The sequence below is a fragment of the Dendrobates tinctorius genome, unplaced genomic scaffold (genome assembly GCF_039654945.1).
Source record: "Dendrobates tinctorius isolate UK_male_01 unplaced genomic scaffold, ASM3965494v1 ptg000103l, whole genome shotgun sequence".
NCBI classification, from domain to species: domain Eukaryota; kingdom Metazoa; phylum Chordata; class Amphibia; order Anura; family Dendrobatidae; genus Dendrobates; species Dendrobates tinctorius.
The window spans coordinates 8,025,186-8,040,507 of NW_027361771.1; the positions used below are offsets into that span (position 1 = coordinate 8,025,186).

General features: G+C 46.4%; 1 protein-coding gene across 1 annotated transcript in view; it reads right to left on the reverse strand.

The window, feature by feature from the left end:
* Positions 1–2,372: 2,372 nt before the first annotated feature.
* KCTD2 (potassium channel tetramerization domain containing 2) overlaps positions 2,373–15,322 on the reverse strand; it is a 30,995-nt gene continuing 18,045 nt past the window's right edge. Inside the window, exon 6 of the mRNA XM_073588034.1 lies at positions 2,373–4,623. Coding sequence (XP_073444135.1) covers positions 4,594–4,623 — 30 coding nt within the window. The 3' untranslated portion in view covers positions 2,373–4,593. The remainder of the gene's footprint in view (positions 4,624–15,322) is intronic.

Below are 15,322 nucleotides of genomic sequence, written 5' to 3' on the forward strand. Positions count from 1 at the left end.
ACTTCTTGATGACACTGCGCACGGTAGACACAGGAACATCCAGGTCTTTGGAGATGGACTTGTAGCCTTGAGATTGCTCATGCTTCCTCACAATTTGGTTTCTCAAGTCCTCAGACAGTTCTTTGGTCTTCTTTCTTTTCTCCATGCTCAATGTGGTACACACAAGGACACAGGACAGCGGTTGAGTCAACTTTAATCCATGTCAACTGGCTGCAAGTGTGATTTAGTTATTGCCAACACCTGTTAGGTGCCACAGGCAAGTTACAGGTGCTGTTAATTACACAAATTAGAGAAGCATCACATGATTTTTCGAACAGTGCCAATACTTTTGTCCACCCTCCTTTTTATGTTTGGTGTGGAATTATATCCAATTTGGCTTTAGGACAATTTTTTTTGTGTTTTTTCATTTAAGACAAATTAAATGAAGATAATGCCAAAGAATTTGTGTTTGCAATCATTTTCAGGAAGAAACTGAGTATTATCTAACAGAATTGCAGGGGTGTCAATACTTTTTGGCTACAACTGTATTCTAATTTTTTGAGATGCACCTATATATTTCTCTGCTGTATCTGTGCATCATGAATTGTGGCATGTGTTAACCCCTTCATGACCCAGCCTATTTTGACCTTCATAACCTGGCCATTTTTTGCAATTCTGACCAGTGTCCCTTTATGAGGTAATAACTCTGGAACGCTTCAACGGATCCTAGCGATTCTGAGATTCTTTTTTCGTGACATGTTGGGCTTCATGTTAGTGGTAAATTTAGGTCGATAATTTTTGCGTTTATTTGTGAAAAAAAATCGGAAATTTGGCAAAAATTTTGAAAATTTTGCAATTTTCAAATTTTGAATTTTTATTCTGTTAAACCAGAGAGTTATGTGACACAAAATAGTTACTAAATAACATTTCCCACGTCTACTTTACATCAGCACAATTTTGGAAAAAAAAAATTTTTGTTAGGAAGTTATAAGGGTTAAATGTTGACCAGCGATTTCTCATTTTTACAACAAAATTTACAAAACCATTTTTTTAGGGACCACCTCACATTTGAAGTCACTTTGAGGCATCTATATGGCAGAAAATACCCCAAAATGACACCATTCTAAAAACTGCACCCCTCAAGCTACTCAAAACTACATTCAAGAAGATTATTAACCCTTCAGGTGCTTCACAGGAACTAAAGCAAAGTGGAAGGAAAAAAATGGACATTTTAATTTTTCCAACAAAAATTTCCTTTTAGCATCAATTTTTTTCATTTTCACATGGGTAACAGGATAAAATGGATCCTAAATTTTGTTGGGCAATTCCTCCTGAGTACACCAATACCTCATATGTGGTCATAAACCACTGCTTGGGCGCACGGCAGGGCTGAGAAGGGAAGGAGCGACATTTGACTTTTTGAATGGAAAATATGCTGGAATATTTTGCGGTTGCCATGTCGCATTTGGAGAGCCCCTGTGCGCCTAAACATTGGAGCTCCCCCACAAGTGACCCCATATTGGAAACTAGACCCTCCAAGGAACTTATCTGTATGCATAATAAGCAATTTGAACCCGCAGGTGCTTCACAAATTGGTCCGTGGAAAAAAAAAACAACTTTTTTTTTCCACAAAAATTTTCTTTTAGCCTCAGTTTTTTCAATTTCACATGGGCAACAGGATAAAATGGATCATAAAATTTGTTGGGCAATTTCTCCTGAGTACATCGATACCTCATATGTGGTTATAAACCACTGTTTGGGTGCACGGCAGGGCCCGGAAGGGAAGGAGCGCGCCATTTGACTTTCTGAATGGAAAATTAGCTCCAGTCATTAGCGGACACCATGTCGTGTTAGGAGAGACCCTCTGTGTGCCTAAACTTTGGCGCTCCCCCACAAATGACCCCATTTTGGAAACTAGTTCCCCCCCCAAGGAACTTATCTAGATGTGTCTTGAGCACTCTGAACCCCCAAGTGCTTCACAGAAGTTTACAACGCAGAACCGTGAAAATTTAAAAAAGAAATTTTTCCTCAAAATGATTTTTAGCCCACTATTTATTTTCACAAGGGTAACAGGACAAATTGCACCCCAAAAGTTGTTATCCAGTTTGTTCCGACTACGCTGGTACCCCATATGTGGGGGGGGGGGGACCACTGTTTGGGCATAAGTTGGGGCTCAGAAGGGAAGTAGTGACGTTTTGAAATGCCGACTTGATGGAATGGTCTACGGGCGTCATGTTACGTTTGCAGAGCCCCTGATGTACCTAAACAGTGGAAACCCCCCACAAGTGACCCCATTTTGGAAACTAGACCACCCAAGGAACTTATCTAGATGTGTGGTGAGCACGTTGAACCCCCAATTGCTTCACAGAAGTTTATAACGCAGAGCCGTGAAAATAAAAAATAATTTTTTCCCACAAAAATAATTTTTTAGCCCCCAATTTTTAATTTTTCCAAGGGTAACAGGAAAAATTAGACCCCCAAAGTTGTGCAATTTTTCCTGAGTATGCCGATACCCCATATGTGGGGGTAAACCACTGTTCGGGCACACATGGGGGCTCGAAATGGAGGGAGCACTGTTCGACTTTTTGAACGCAAAATTGGCTGGAATAAATGGTGGCGCCATGTCGTGTTTGGAGACCCCGTGATGTGCCTAAACAGTGGAAACCCCTCAATTCTGTGTCCAACCCTAACCCCAACACACCCCTAAACCCTAATCTTAACCCCCAACACACCCCTAAACGCTAGCCCTAACCCTAATTGAAAAATAAAAATATTTTATTTATTTTATTATTTGTCCCTATGGGGGGGGGGGTGATAAGGGGGGGCTGTGATTTACTTTTTTTTATTTTGATCACTGAGTTTATCACAGTGATCAAAATAAAAAAAAAAAAGATTCTGCAGCCGAGAAATGCCGGCGGGCGCACTGCGCATGCGCCCGCCATTTTCCAAGATGGCGGCGCCCATGAACCGGGACACCGAGACGGCCAGGGGGCTTTGTAAGTATCGTGGGGGATTTGAAGATGGGGGAGCAGACTGACAGCGGCAGCCGATCGCCGCCGTTCGGTACCGTCAGTCGGTCGGTGTGTGTGGGTTTAAATTAGTGTCTCCAGCCATGGCCGATGCCATTTCAGCATCGGCCATGGCTGGATTGTAATATTTCATCAATTTTCATTGATGAAATATTACTATCGCTCTGATTGGCTGTTGAAAGTGAAACAGAGCGATCGTAGGCACGGGGGGGGGGCTAAGCCACCCCCCTTGGGGTGAAGCACAAAGCCTCCTGTAACTGCGGGTCGGGTGACCTTTCAGCGACCCCAGTCACCCGACCCGCAGGGGGGCTTTGAAGTCATGACACAGCATATGCGTCACATGGGTCAGATTGGCACCGACTTTAATGACGCATACACTGTCACAGGTCAGGAAGGGGTTAAAGGGGCCCACAGACTTTTTCGCCCAGGGCCCACAAAAACCTGGAGCTGGCCCTGGATCCAAGAGTGCTTGTATTGAGGCTTTTATGGTCATTTTTCTTTTGCAAAGGGAAGCAGTTTAGGCAAATACTAACTTTTTCAATAGTGCCACGTGAATTACAGTTATGCAAGATCAACACCTGAAGTGAGGTAGGAAAAAAAGAAAAAAAAAGAAAAAAGGAGACGCAGTAAAGAAAAATGCACACACTAAGATTTTTGGCAATAATGACAATTTTTGCGTGAGGAAAAAAAAGAAAAAAAAAAATACACCCATAAACAAGACAAATAATTTGGTTCTGCCTCATCTTTTCTCTGTATCACAGTTGTCCAAAGAGTGTTTGTGCTTATTGAAACACATAGATTCAAAAGGCAGGCAGACCAATCCCAGACCCCCCCCTCCCCACACACTAATCCATCCCAACAAAAAAGGAACATGGCAGCTTGTTTGGTACAGGTATGCATGCATTGTAAAGACAAAGGAAGATTGCTAAATGCTGGAACAGCCTCCACAGTGAGCGATGGACACTTCCGTGCCAAAATAGTGATCAGTTTATTGGAGTTCTACTTTTGCTTCTGAGATCCTGTGGAGAACAGACTGAGCTCAACATAGACTCCAGGCATCGATTTCCTCATAGGATTAACCAAAAAAAAAAAAAAAAAAAAAGACAACTGCACAGTAAAAGCACTTAAGACAGGAAACAGAACAAGACTTTTGGCAACTGTAAAGGAAGATAATTTAAAGGAAGGCCAATATTTTCCATCCAGCAAATAAGTTTGCCTTTTGTCACTGGAAGTCCTAGGAGCATTGCAGAAGGTACTCCTAACGTAGGCCAAAGTCAGAGGACACACAAGAAAACACAACTAGCCCCAAAAAAGTAGGAGTTGCCCCCTCCAACCCGTCCACCCCACAATAATTGACATCATTCCTAAATAACCTGACAACATAAAGCACAGGCCTGTGACGGGAGACAGCAAACATAATACTGTTTTAGTTTGCGCACAATTGCCCCCTCTAACGCTGGGGTGTTAAGGCCGGCTGAGGAAGAGGAGATAACAAGAAAGTACAGCGCAACAGCTCCGCAGGCAGAGAGGGCTTTGGTTACAGCCTGGCTGGAGCTCAGGAACAGATCTTGGTCACCATGCTTGGTCACATCCTGGATCCACGCTCCTGAAGAATCTAAAATGAGAACGAAAAGGACTTGTGAAAACACCAATTTCATAAGGGATTCCCAACCTGGGACTGAATTGTGCCTGCCAGAACAGAGCGGTTTAAAAAAAAAAAAGTACAAGATAAGGACATTACAATTGGCACTGCATAATATAACTGGCAATCTTACGTCAAAAGTAAGATAGCTGGAGGAAGCAGCCTATTATCAGGCGTTGAATCTCTGAAGTAAAGAATGTTTGCTTAAAGAAGCCCTCCCAATCATTTTTTATTAGCTATACCAGTGTAAACGTATATGCAGTTTGTATTTATTAATATAACCATCTCCTCCGATATCCAGAATCGCTCCACTCCTCATTCACATGACTTCTATTCCGACTCGCAAGGTCAGATTGGGCTGTATATGGCTTTTAGAATCTTTAGCATCAGAACGAGTCACACACAAACCCCAGAAGGATTAGGAGAGTGGGAATAGAAGTTACATGAGTGAGAAAATGATCAGAGCGGCACCGGAAAGTGGGGAAGATGCACACAGGTGTAGAGAAAGAACGGTGGCTGGTCACCCCTGGGGTGGCATCTACGGACCTTCTCAGAATAACTGTACCAGACTGTTTGGCTATTTAGGCTTTTTAAATATTGTATATTGAGGACATATTGATACCAATTATTTTCTGTTCGTAAGCATGTTGTTAGTGAATATACAACCAATACTAGTTTTGGTATAATCCCTGCATTTAATAACGCATCACCAGCCTTTGGGAATATCTTAATTTGGACAAAATTGATAACTTTGTGTGGCATGGACTACCTTGGCAGGTATAAGACTATATAAAGTTTAAGGATTAAAGTTGTTTATTAAGTTTATTGTGTTTGTAATGTAATGTAGGCAATTGTCAAAAAAAAAAAAAAAAAAAAAACCACAACAAAAAGCTTGGGCACTCAAATGAAAATTCATTGTCCAATGTAGAACGACGAGGCAAATACCACCACCAAACAAAAAGGCAAAAATAAGGAAAGCTCAATAGAAAGAGATTATCTTCTGCAACGTTTTGGCACAAGCATGCCTTTTTCATGCAGAATCTGCTGTAGGAGAGGATTTTTATTTTCCCCAAGAGTAACATGAGAAATTGGAACCCAAAAGTTGTTGTGCAATTTGTCCTGTTTGGGCGCATGGCAGAGCTTGGAAGGGAAGGACTTTTTCAATGCAGAATTGGCTGGAATTGAGATCAAACACCATGTTGCATTTGGAGAGCCGCTGGTGTGCCTGAACAGTGGAACCCCCCCCCAATTCTAACTCCACCCCTAACCCCAACACACCTCTAATCCCAACCCTAACCGGAAAATGGAAATAAATACATTTTTTAAATTTTATCATTTTTCCCAATTTTATTATTTTTCCCTAACTAAGGGGGTGATAAAGGGGGGTATGATTTACATTATATGGCGGGTTTTTATGTTTGGCAGCTGTCACACGCTAAAAGACGCTTTTCATTGCAAAGAATAGTTTTTTGCATCACCACATTTTGAGAGCTGTAATTTTTCCATATTTTGACCCCACAGAGTCATGTGAGGTCTTATTTTTTGCGGGACGAGTTGACGTTTTTATTGGTACCACTTTCGGGCACGTGACATTTTTTGATCGCTTTTTATTTCAATTCTTGGGACACAGAATGAACAAAAACCAGCATTTCATGAATTTTGTGTGTGTGTGTGTGTGTGTGTGTGTGCGCGTTTACACCATTCCGCGTGTGTGTGTGTGTGTGTGGGGGGGGGGGGGGCGTTTACACCATTCCGCGTGTGGTAAAATTGATAAAGCCGTTTTATTCTTCAGGTCAGTACGATTACAGCAATACCTCAATTATATTTTTTATGTTTTGGCACTTTTATACAATGAAAACATTTTTACATAAAAAAAAAATTATTTTTGCATCGCTTTATTCTGCGAGCTATAACTTATTTTTTCGCCGATGACGCTGTGTGGCGGCTCATTTTTTTTGGCGGGACAAGATGATGTTTTCAGCAGTACCATGTTTATTTATATCCGTCTTTTTGATCACGTGTTACTGCAATTTTTGTTCGGCGGTATGAGGATAAAGCATTGTTTTTTTTTGCCTTTTTTTAAGGGGTTCACTAAAGGGGTTAACTAGCGGGACAGTTTTATAAGGCGGGTCATTATGGACGTGGCTATACTATATATATGTACTTTTAATTGTTTTTTTTCTATTTACAAAAAAATGAATATGAGGAATATTTTTTCTTCTTTATTTATTTTTTTACTTTGTCCCACAGTGGGACATCGCTGAACTGACACTTTGCACTGCGTCAGATCAGCTATCTGACATGCAGTGTAGGAGGCTTCAAAGAACCTGCTCTCAGCAGGCACTGAGCCGGAATGACCCTGCGGCCATCTTGGATCCGGGGGTCTGCAGGGAGGAGGCCCTTGGAAAACCGCAAGCACATTGTGTTGTTCTGAGAGTCTCAGGGAAGCACGCAGGGAGCCCCCTCTCCCTGCGCGATTCTTCCCTATGTCCCCACAACAATGCGATCATGTTTGATCGCAGTGTGCCGGGGGTTAATGTGCCAGGAGTGGTCCTTGAACGCTCCTGGCATATAGTGCCGGGTGTCAGCTGTGATAACCAGCTGAAACCCAACCGCGATCAGCTGCACTGGAGGATATGTATGATGGGTATATGGGCACGGCCTATGGGATCGTGGATATGTATGATGGGTATATGGGCATGGGACTATGGGATGGAGGATATGTATGATGGGTATATGGGCACGGCCTATGGGATGGAGGATATGTGTGATGGGTATATGGGCACCGGACTATGGGATGGAGAATATGTATGATGGGTATATGGGCACGGCCTATGGGATCGTGGATATGTATGATGGGTATATGGGCATGGGACTATGGGATGGAGGATGTGTGATGGGTATATGGGCATGGGACTATGGGATGGAGGATGTGTGATGGGTATATGGGCACGGGACTATGGGATGGAGGATAATTATAATTTGCTATAACTAACCACAGTTAGTTACTATGCCCGGGCAGCGCCGGGCTCTTCAGCTAGTTATATATATATTTTAAAAGCAACGCTGCAGCATAATTGCATCTATAATGTGTAATTAATGTTTTTGGTGGTATTTTAATTTATTTTACTCATTTATATAGCATCAATAATTCCACAGCACTTTACAGACATTAATGGCACTGTCAGAGCTGACAGCCCCTCTGCTTCTGCAGGAATGCTGTGATCATGTTTGATCGCAGTGTTCTGGGGTTAAAGTGCCAGGGGCAATCTGTGACCGCTCCTGGGCCTTAGTGCTTGGCGCTTAGTGAGCGCGGCCGATCACCATGACGTCCTAACCCGTCCATGCGCATTCAGGCCAAGGGCACATGGACGAATAGTACGTCAGATGTCAGAAAGGGGTTAAGAGGCTCCTCTGTCCTCCACTCATCAGTATAAAAGACACCTGTCCACAACCTAAAACAGTCACAATCCAAACTCCACTATGGTGAAGACCAAAGAGCTGTTGAAGGACACCAGAAACAAAATTGTAGCCTTGCACCAGCCTGGGAAAACTGAATCTGCAATAGGCAAGCAGCTTGGTGTAATGAAAGCAACTGTGGGATCAATAATAAGAATATGGAAGACATACAAGACCACTGAATCTCCCTCGATTTGGGGCTCCACGCAAGATCTCACCCTGTGGGGTCAAAATAATCATAAGAACGGTGAGCAAAAATCCCAGAACCACATGGGGGGGACCTAGTGAATGACCTGCACAGAGCTCGTACCAGTGTAACAAAGGCTACCATCAGTAACACACTACTTCGCCAGGGACTCAGATCCTGCAGTGCCAGACGTGTCCCCCTGCTTAATCCAGAACATGTCTGGGCCCGTCTGATGTTTGCTAGAGAGCATTTGGATTATTCAGAAGAGTTTTGGGAGAATATCATATGGTCTGATGACACCTAAGTATAACTGTTTGGTAGAAACAAAACTTGTTGTGTTTTGGAGGAGACAGAATATTGAGTTGCATCCAAGGAACACCATACCTACAGTGAAACATGAGGGTGGCAACATCATGCTTTGGGGCTGTTTCTCTGTAAAGGGACTAGGATGACTGATCCGTGTACATCAAAGAATGAATGGGGCCATGTATCGGGAGATTTTGAGTGCAAACCTCCTTCCATCAGCTAGGGCACTGAAGATGAAACGTGGATGGATCTTTCAGCATGATAATGATCCCTAGCACAATACCAGAGCAACGAAGGAGTCGCTTCTTAAGAAGCATATGAAGGTCCTGGAGTGTCCTAGCCAGTCTCCAGATCTCAACCCCATAGAAAACCTTTGGAGGGATTTGAAAGTATGTGTTGCCCAGCGACAGGCCCAAAACATCACTGCTCTAGAGGAGATCTGCATGGAGGAATGGGCCAACATACCACCAACACTGTGTGCCAACCTTGTGAAGACTTACAGAAAACATTTGACCTCTGTCATTGCCAAAGGATATAAAACATCTTTTTAAGTGGGAGAATTTGCACAATTGGTGGCTGGCTAAATACTTCTTTCCCCACTGTATAAATAATATTCATTATGTAAACTAGGGGGATCAGTGACCTATCAGAAGCCATGTTGATGAATACATAATTAGAGCACCACATGAAGAACCTCCCCCCAACCACAAGACGGATTTCATCAACCAAGGTATCATTTTAATCAGTATAACGGTGTCAACCTGACACTGTCTTTAGGTTACTGAGTACAATCCTGCTGATAGCTACAACTCCTGCAAAAAAAAAAAAAAACAAGCCCTCATTATAACTATGTTGAAACAAAACATGATTTTGGTTGCTTACCGTAAAATCTGTTTCTCAGTCTTCATTGGGGGACACAGAAACCGTGGGTGTGTGCTGCTGTCACTAGGAGGTTGACACTATGCATGAAAAAAAATATTAACTCTGCCTCCGCAGTATACACCCCTCCGACCGGCTGTAGGACAATCAGTTCGTGAAAAAGCAGTAGGAGGAGACCTCATCATGTAAGTCATCATATATTCCAAACACGTAATAAAATCATGGGAGGGTGCTGTGTCCCACAATGAAGACTCTGAGAAACAGATTTTACAGTAAGCAAATAAAATCCTATTTTCTCTTTCGTCTCATTGGGAGACACAGAAACCGTGGGACGTCCAAAAGCAGTCCCTGGGGTCGGAAAAGACAAACTTCCTCCAGGTCGGAGAACTCCCTACTGCTGCCTGCAAGATTCTTCTGCCTACGCTGGCGTCCACTGAAGCATAGGTATGGACCTTATAGAACCTTGAAAAGGTATGCACGGACGACCATGTGGCAGCCTTGCACAACTGCATGGCTGATGCCCTGTTGTGTACCGCCCAGGAGGCGCCCACCGCCTGGGTTGAATGGGCCTTGACCCCAGCAGGGGACACCCTGTCCTTCACCCGGTAGGCTTCAAGAATTGCCATTCTCATCCAGCGGGCAATGCCTTAGAGGCCGGCAGGCCTCTTCTCACCCCATTAGGGATAACAAAGAGAGAGTCCGCCTTCCTGAAGGGAATGGTCCTGGCCAGATAGACCTGGTCAGGGCGATAAGGATCTAGCTTATTCAAAGAACGCTCCAGAGGATGGGTTGGAGCGGGTCAAAATGACGGAAGGATTATATTCTCGTTCAGGTGGAAGGCCGATATCACCTTGGGTAGAAAAAGTTAGGAGAAGGCTGCAAAACAACCTTGTCCTGGTGCATAATTAGGAATGGAGGGCGACAGGACAATGCCGCCAATTCTGAAACCCATCTAATAGAGGTGATGGCTATGAGAAATACCACCTTCCAGGACAACAAAGACATGGGAGCTTCTTGGAGGGGTTCGAAGGGTGAACTTGTCAAGGCTACCAAGTTAAGATCCCATGGAGCCACAAGGGATCTGTAAGGAGGGTCTGCATGTGCCACTCCTTGCCAAAAGGTCTTAACCTGTAAGCGGGAGGCCAAATTTCTTTGAAAAAGAAAAGAGAGCAGATACCTGGCCTTTCAAGGAACTTAGGGCCAAACCGCCATCTAACCCTGCCTGGAGAAAGGCTAGGACAGATGGCAGGGAACAGGGCATAGGTGTGATGTGATTAGACTCACACCAGCCAAAATAGGCCTTTCAGGCTCGATAAGACCCTGGACGAGGAAGGCTTCCTAGCCTGAATCATTGTATTAATGACTCGGTCCAAAAAACCCACTGCTCTCAGTATTGTGGTTTCAACGGCCATGCGGTCAAATTGAGCAACCGAGAATTCGTGTGGTAAAACGGCCCCTGAGCCAGGAGATCTGGTCTTTCGGGGAGTCTCCAGGGGGTGCCTGTGAGAAGACTGATAACTTCTGCGAACCAGGCCCTCCTGGGCCAGTACGGGGCGATCAATATGACCGGCACCCCTTCCGCCTTGATCTTCTTTAGCAGTCTGGGCAGGAGAGGAAGGGGAGTCTGAACTGTGTCCAGGGAATGACCAGCGCGTCGACCCCTATTGCTAGAGGATCGCGGTATCTTGAGACAAACTGTTGGACCCTCCTGTTCTGTCGCGATGCCAAGAGGTCCACATCTGGAGTCCCCCATAGCTGGCATATCTGACGGAACACGTCCTGGTGTAAGGACCATTCTCCTGCCGCGAGCCCCTCCAGACTGAGGAAGTCTGCGGCCGTGTTGTCTGTGCCGAGAATGTAAACTGCCAAAATTGCCGGAGTTGCGGTTTCTGCCCAGTTGAAGATTCTGGATACCTCGGCCAGTGCCCGGGGACTTCTGGTTCCCCCTTGGTGATTTATGTATGCCACCGCCGTGGCATTGTCCGTTTGAATCCGGACTGGCTGGTTGTTGAGGTATCTTTCCCAATGTAGAAGTGCTAGAAAGACAGCCGTCAGTTCTAGAATGTTGATTGATAGTGAGGATTCTTGCCTCGACCATCGTCCCTGGACCGTCAGGTGGCGGAATACCGTTCCCCAGCCCAGGAGACTGGCATCTGTAGTTAATACCTGCCAGTGGACAGGGGGAAAAGGCCGACCCAGATGAACAAGGGGGGAGGTCAGCTACCACTTGAGGGACTCCCTGGTCTGAATGGAAGGGAGGAAGAGGCGATCCAGCGAAGAGATGGACCTGTCCAACTGAAGGATTATGTTCCTCTGCAGTATCCTGGAACGGAACAGGGCAAAGGGTATTGCCACTGAAGCTGCTACCATCCTTTCCAGGACTCTCATGGCAGCGCGAAAGGATAGAAGCCGGAATTTCAACAGAGAGCGAATTCCCTGCTGGAGGGTAATCCACTTTCTTTCTGGGAGAAAGACCCTCAAGCGGCGGGTGTCGATTATCATCCCTAAGAATTCTAGGCGTTGTGTTGGCATTAGGTGGGATTTCTCCCTGTTTATGATCCAACTAAACCGGGACAGCGTGTTTAAAAACTACCACTATATTTTCCTGGGCCTGAGCGAAGGAGGGCGGACTTGACGAGAATATCGTTGAGATATGGTACCAATATTATGCCTCTGACCCTTAATATAGCAACCATCGCTGCCATAATCTTTGTAAAAATTCTGGGGGATGTTGCCAGCCCAAATGGCAGGGCCACAAACTGGAAATGCTGCTTTTGGACAGCAAAACACAGAAACCTCTGAGGTCCCTGAAAAATGGGGACATGTAGGTAGGCGTCCCGGATATCTATGGAACAAAGGAATTCCTGATCCTCCATAGACGTAATTACCGACCGAATCAATTCCATCCTGAAATGGCGTAAGCGGACCCATCTGTTTATCCTTTTGAGGTCTAGTATGGGACAAACAGCCATCCTTTTTCGGTATCACAAACAGGTTTGAGTAAAAGCGGGTAAAACGTTCCTGCTCGGGAACAGGGACGATTACTCCTGCGTTGAGGAGAGAGTCGATTGCAGCAAAAAAACCTAGAGCTATAGCAGCGTCTTTTGGTGGCTGCGATAGAAAGAAGCGATCTCGCGGAAGCGCGTTGAAGTCTATCTTGCATCCTGTTGATACTACCTCCTTTATCCAGATATCCTCTACTGAATTCTGCCAGACATCTCTGAAGAGGAGAAGGCGACTTCCTAGTCTGGGAGAGGTACTGGGAAGGGAGTTGGACTCCCTGCTGGCATCAGGCTGAAGTGGCTCTGCCCGGCCCTGACCTGGTAGCTCTGCTGTTGGAACTGTGGGAATGCCATAACAGTGTGGCCCGAAATGATACCTTCCTCCTATCTTTCGGTGCTTGCGACCTCTGCGGGCCCTGAGCATAAGTGCCTGTTGCTGGGGTATGGCGAAAGGGCTGAGCCCTACGTTTGAAAACATATTGACGAGGCTTGGCCTGAGGGAGAAGGGAGCTTGTAGCCCCCAGTTGCATCCTTAATGATTTGATCTAACATTGACCTAAAGAGCCAGGTGCCCTGAAACGGCAGATTGGTCAGTGATTTCTTTGAGGACAAATCAACCTGCCAAGCCTTTAGCCAAACCGTCAGCCGGACGGCTACCATGTTACTGGATGCTTTAGCTGCGCAAGACACGACATCCAGGGCTGCTAATACCATATACCTCCCGGCATGAGAAATTTGATCTGCGAACTCCGCTAGTTCTGCTGGTGGGGCCCCGGCCAATATGCCCTGTCTAAGCTGTTTGGCCCATTCTGTAACAGACGTAGCTACCCAGGCTGAGGCGAAGGCTGGACACAATGTAGCGGCTGCTGCCTCAAAGGCGGATTTTGTCAGGGATTCTTTCCTCCTATCATTGGGATCTTTTAGGGCTGCCCCACTGGCGAGTGGGAGGACTGTATTGGTAGCGAGTCTGGACACTGCTGGGTCCACCGAAGGGGAGACTGTCCAGTTGGCGGTGAGATCTGGATGGAAGGGATATAGAATCCCAAAATGACTTCCTCTCTGAAACCGCCTGGTTGGGTTCTCCCTTTTCCTGATCAATACTTCCTCAAAATCCTTGTGGGAGGCGAAGACCCTAGAGGGGGACTTATGACGCTTAAATGAGAAAACCTGATAATAAGGTTTTGATGTGGTGTCCCCACTGTTAAAGGTCTAATTGACTGCGGTAATGAGGCCCTGAACCATATCCTTGACCTGGCACTGTTCTGGCCCGTACTCAGAACCCTCCTCTGAGTGTGTCTCTGATAATGTCTCGCCTGATTCTGGGGATGAGGACCGGGAGGAGGCAGACGGCCAGAGGAATTCTGGCGGTGAGATGGAGTGAGAAGGGGACCTGGGTTGGTGGTCCTGACTAAATCTTTTACGGCCCCTAGAAGGCCCAAAAGGATGCTCCTTTGGTGCTCCTGTGTCTACTGGAGTCTGAAGTGGCAATCTGTTAAGCACCATTACCAAGGTCTGTGATACCATGGTAAGGTCAGCCACGGACTTCGATAAGGAAGAGGCCCATCCTGGACACTCGCTGTCTCCCGTGGTGATGGATGGCCCTTGGGCGGCAAGCAAGGTGGCTTCCTCCTGCGCCAGGGGTAATGTGGGAGCTCTGACCGGCAAAATGGGGGGGGCTGCAACTGCTCTCTAGCGTAGGTGAAACCGTAGATCTGCTGCAATCTGAGCGACGAGGACTGGCCTGGCGAGGACTGGCCTGAAGGAAGCCTGACATTGCATTTGGTACATACAAAATATTCGACCAAGGGCACTGAGGCGGATGAGGAGGAGCGGGAATGCTCTCCCTTGGGCATACCGACAGGTTTTACCTGGTGCCAATCATTGGGAGTAGAAAGCGGAGAGAGGGAGCAACCTGTAGTGCAGTACTCACATACCCACGACCTGTGTCCCCGCCGCAGCTGCCGCCCGAAGGCTGATGAGGGAGAGAGAGAGCGCGCGAGGTGAACAGCCCTGCCGCTGCCTAGAAGCCTTGTGAAATCCCCGCCCGGAAGTGGAGGGCGGGGCCCTACTCCGGCCTCCTGGAGCACCAAGAATGGCGCTGGTACAGGAAGAGGAAGCCGGGGGGGGGGGGGGGGAGCCTGCCGGGAGCCGGAATCTGGCGTTGGCAGAGCCCAGGGCCATAACGCTGCAACAGGAGGAGGCTGGAACTGCCGTGCTTGAAAGATTACAGCGGTCACATTCAGCCAGAGCGGATCATACAACGCTGCAGCCTCTTACCTCCAGTTCACCCCGTAACAGGGGTCGGTTATCTGCATGAAAAGATTGCTGTCCCAAACCTTTTCTGCAGGGCATCTCTCTCAATCATCAGGCTCTGATGGGCGAGTGATGGGAGACGAAGGTCAGGACCAGGAGCTGCCACCTGAACACGAGTCCTGTGTTAGGGGATAGGGTCCTGTCCGTGGGATTCATGAGGATACGGGGTGGCAGTACACGCCGTACTCACGATCCCAGTGTGGGAATACAGATGCAGCAAATCTACTCTGTATCCCTCCATGGTTACCTGAAAAGGAACGACGCACATTGAGGTAGGCATAGGTCTGCAAGAGACCCCTGTCTACCTCCTGCTGTCACTAAGCAAAACGGATTGTCCTACAGCCGGTCGGAGGGGTGTATACTGCGGAGGCGGAGTTAACATTTTTTTTTCATGCATAGTGTCAACCTCCTAGTGACAGCAGCACACACCCACGGTTTCTGTGTCCCCCAATGAGACAAAAGAGAAAGAAAAGTTTTGGTTCTAGAAGAAGGTTCAGGAAACAAAATGACAAAAAGTTCGCTCAGA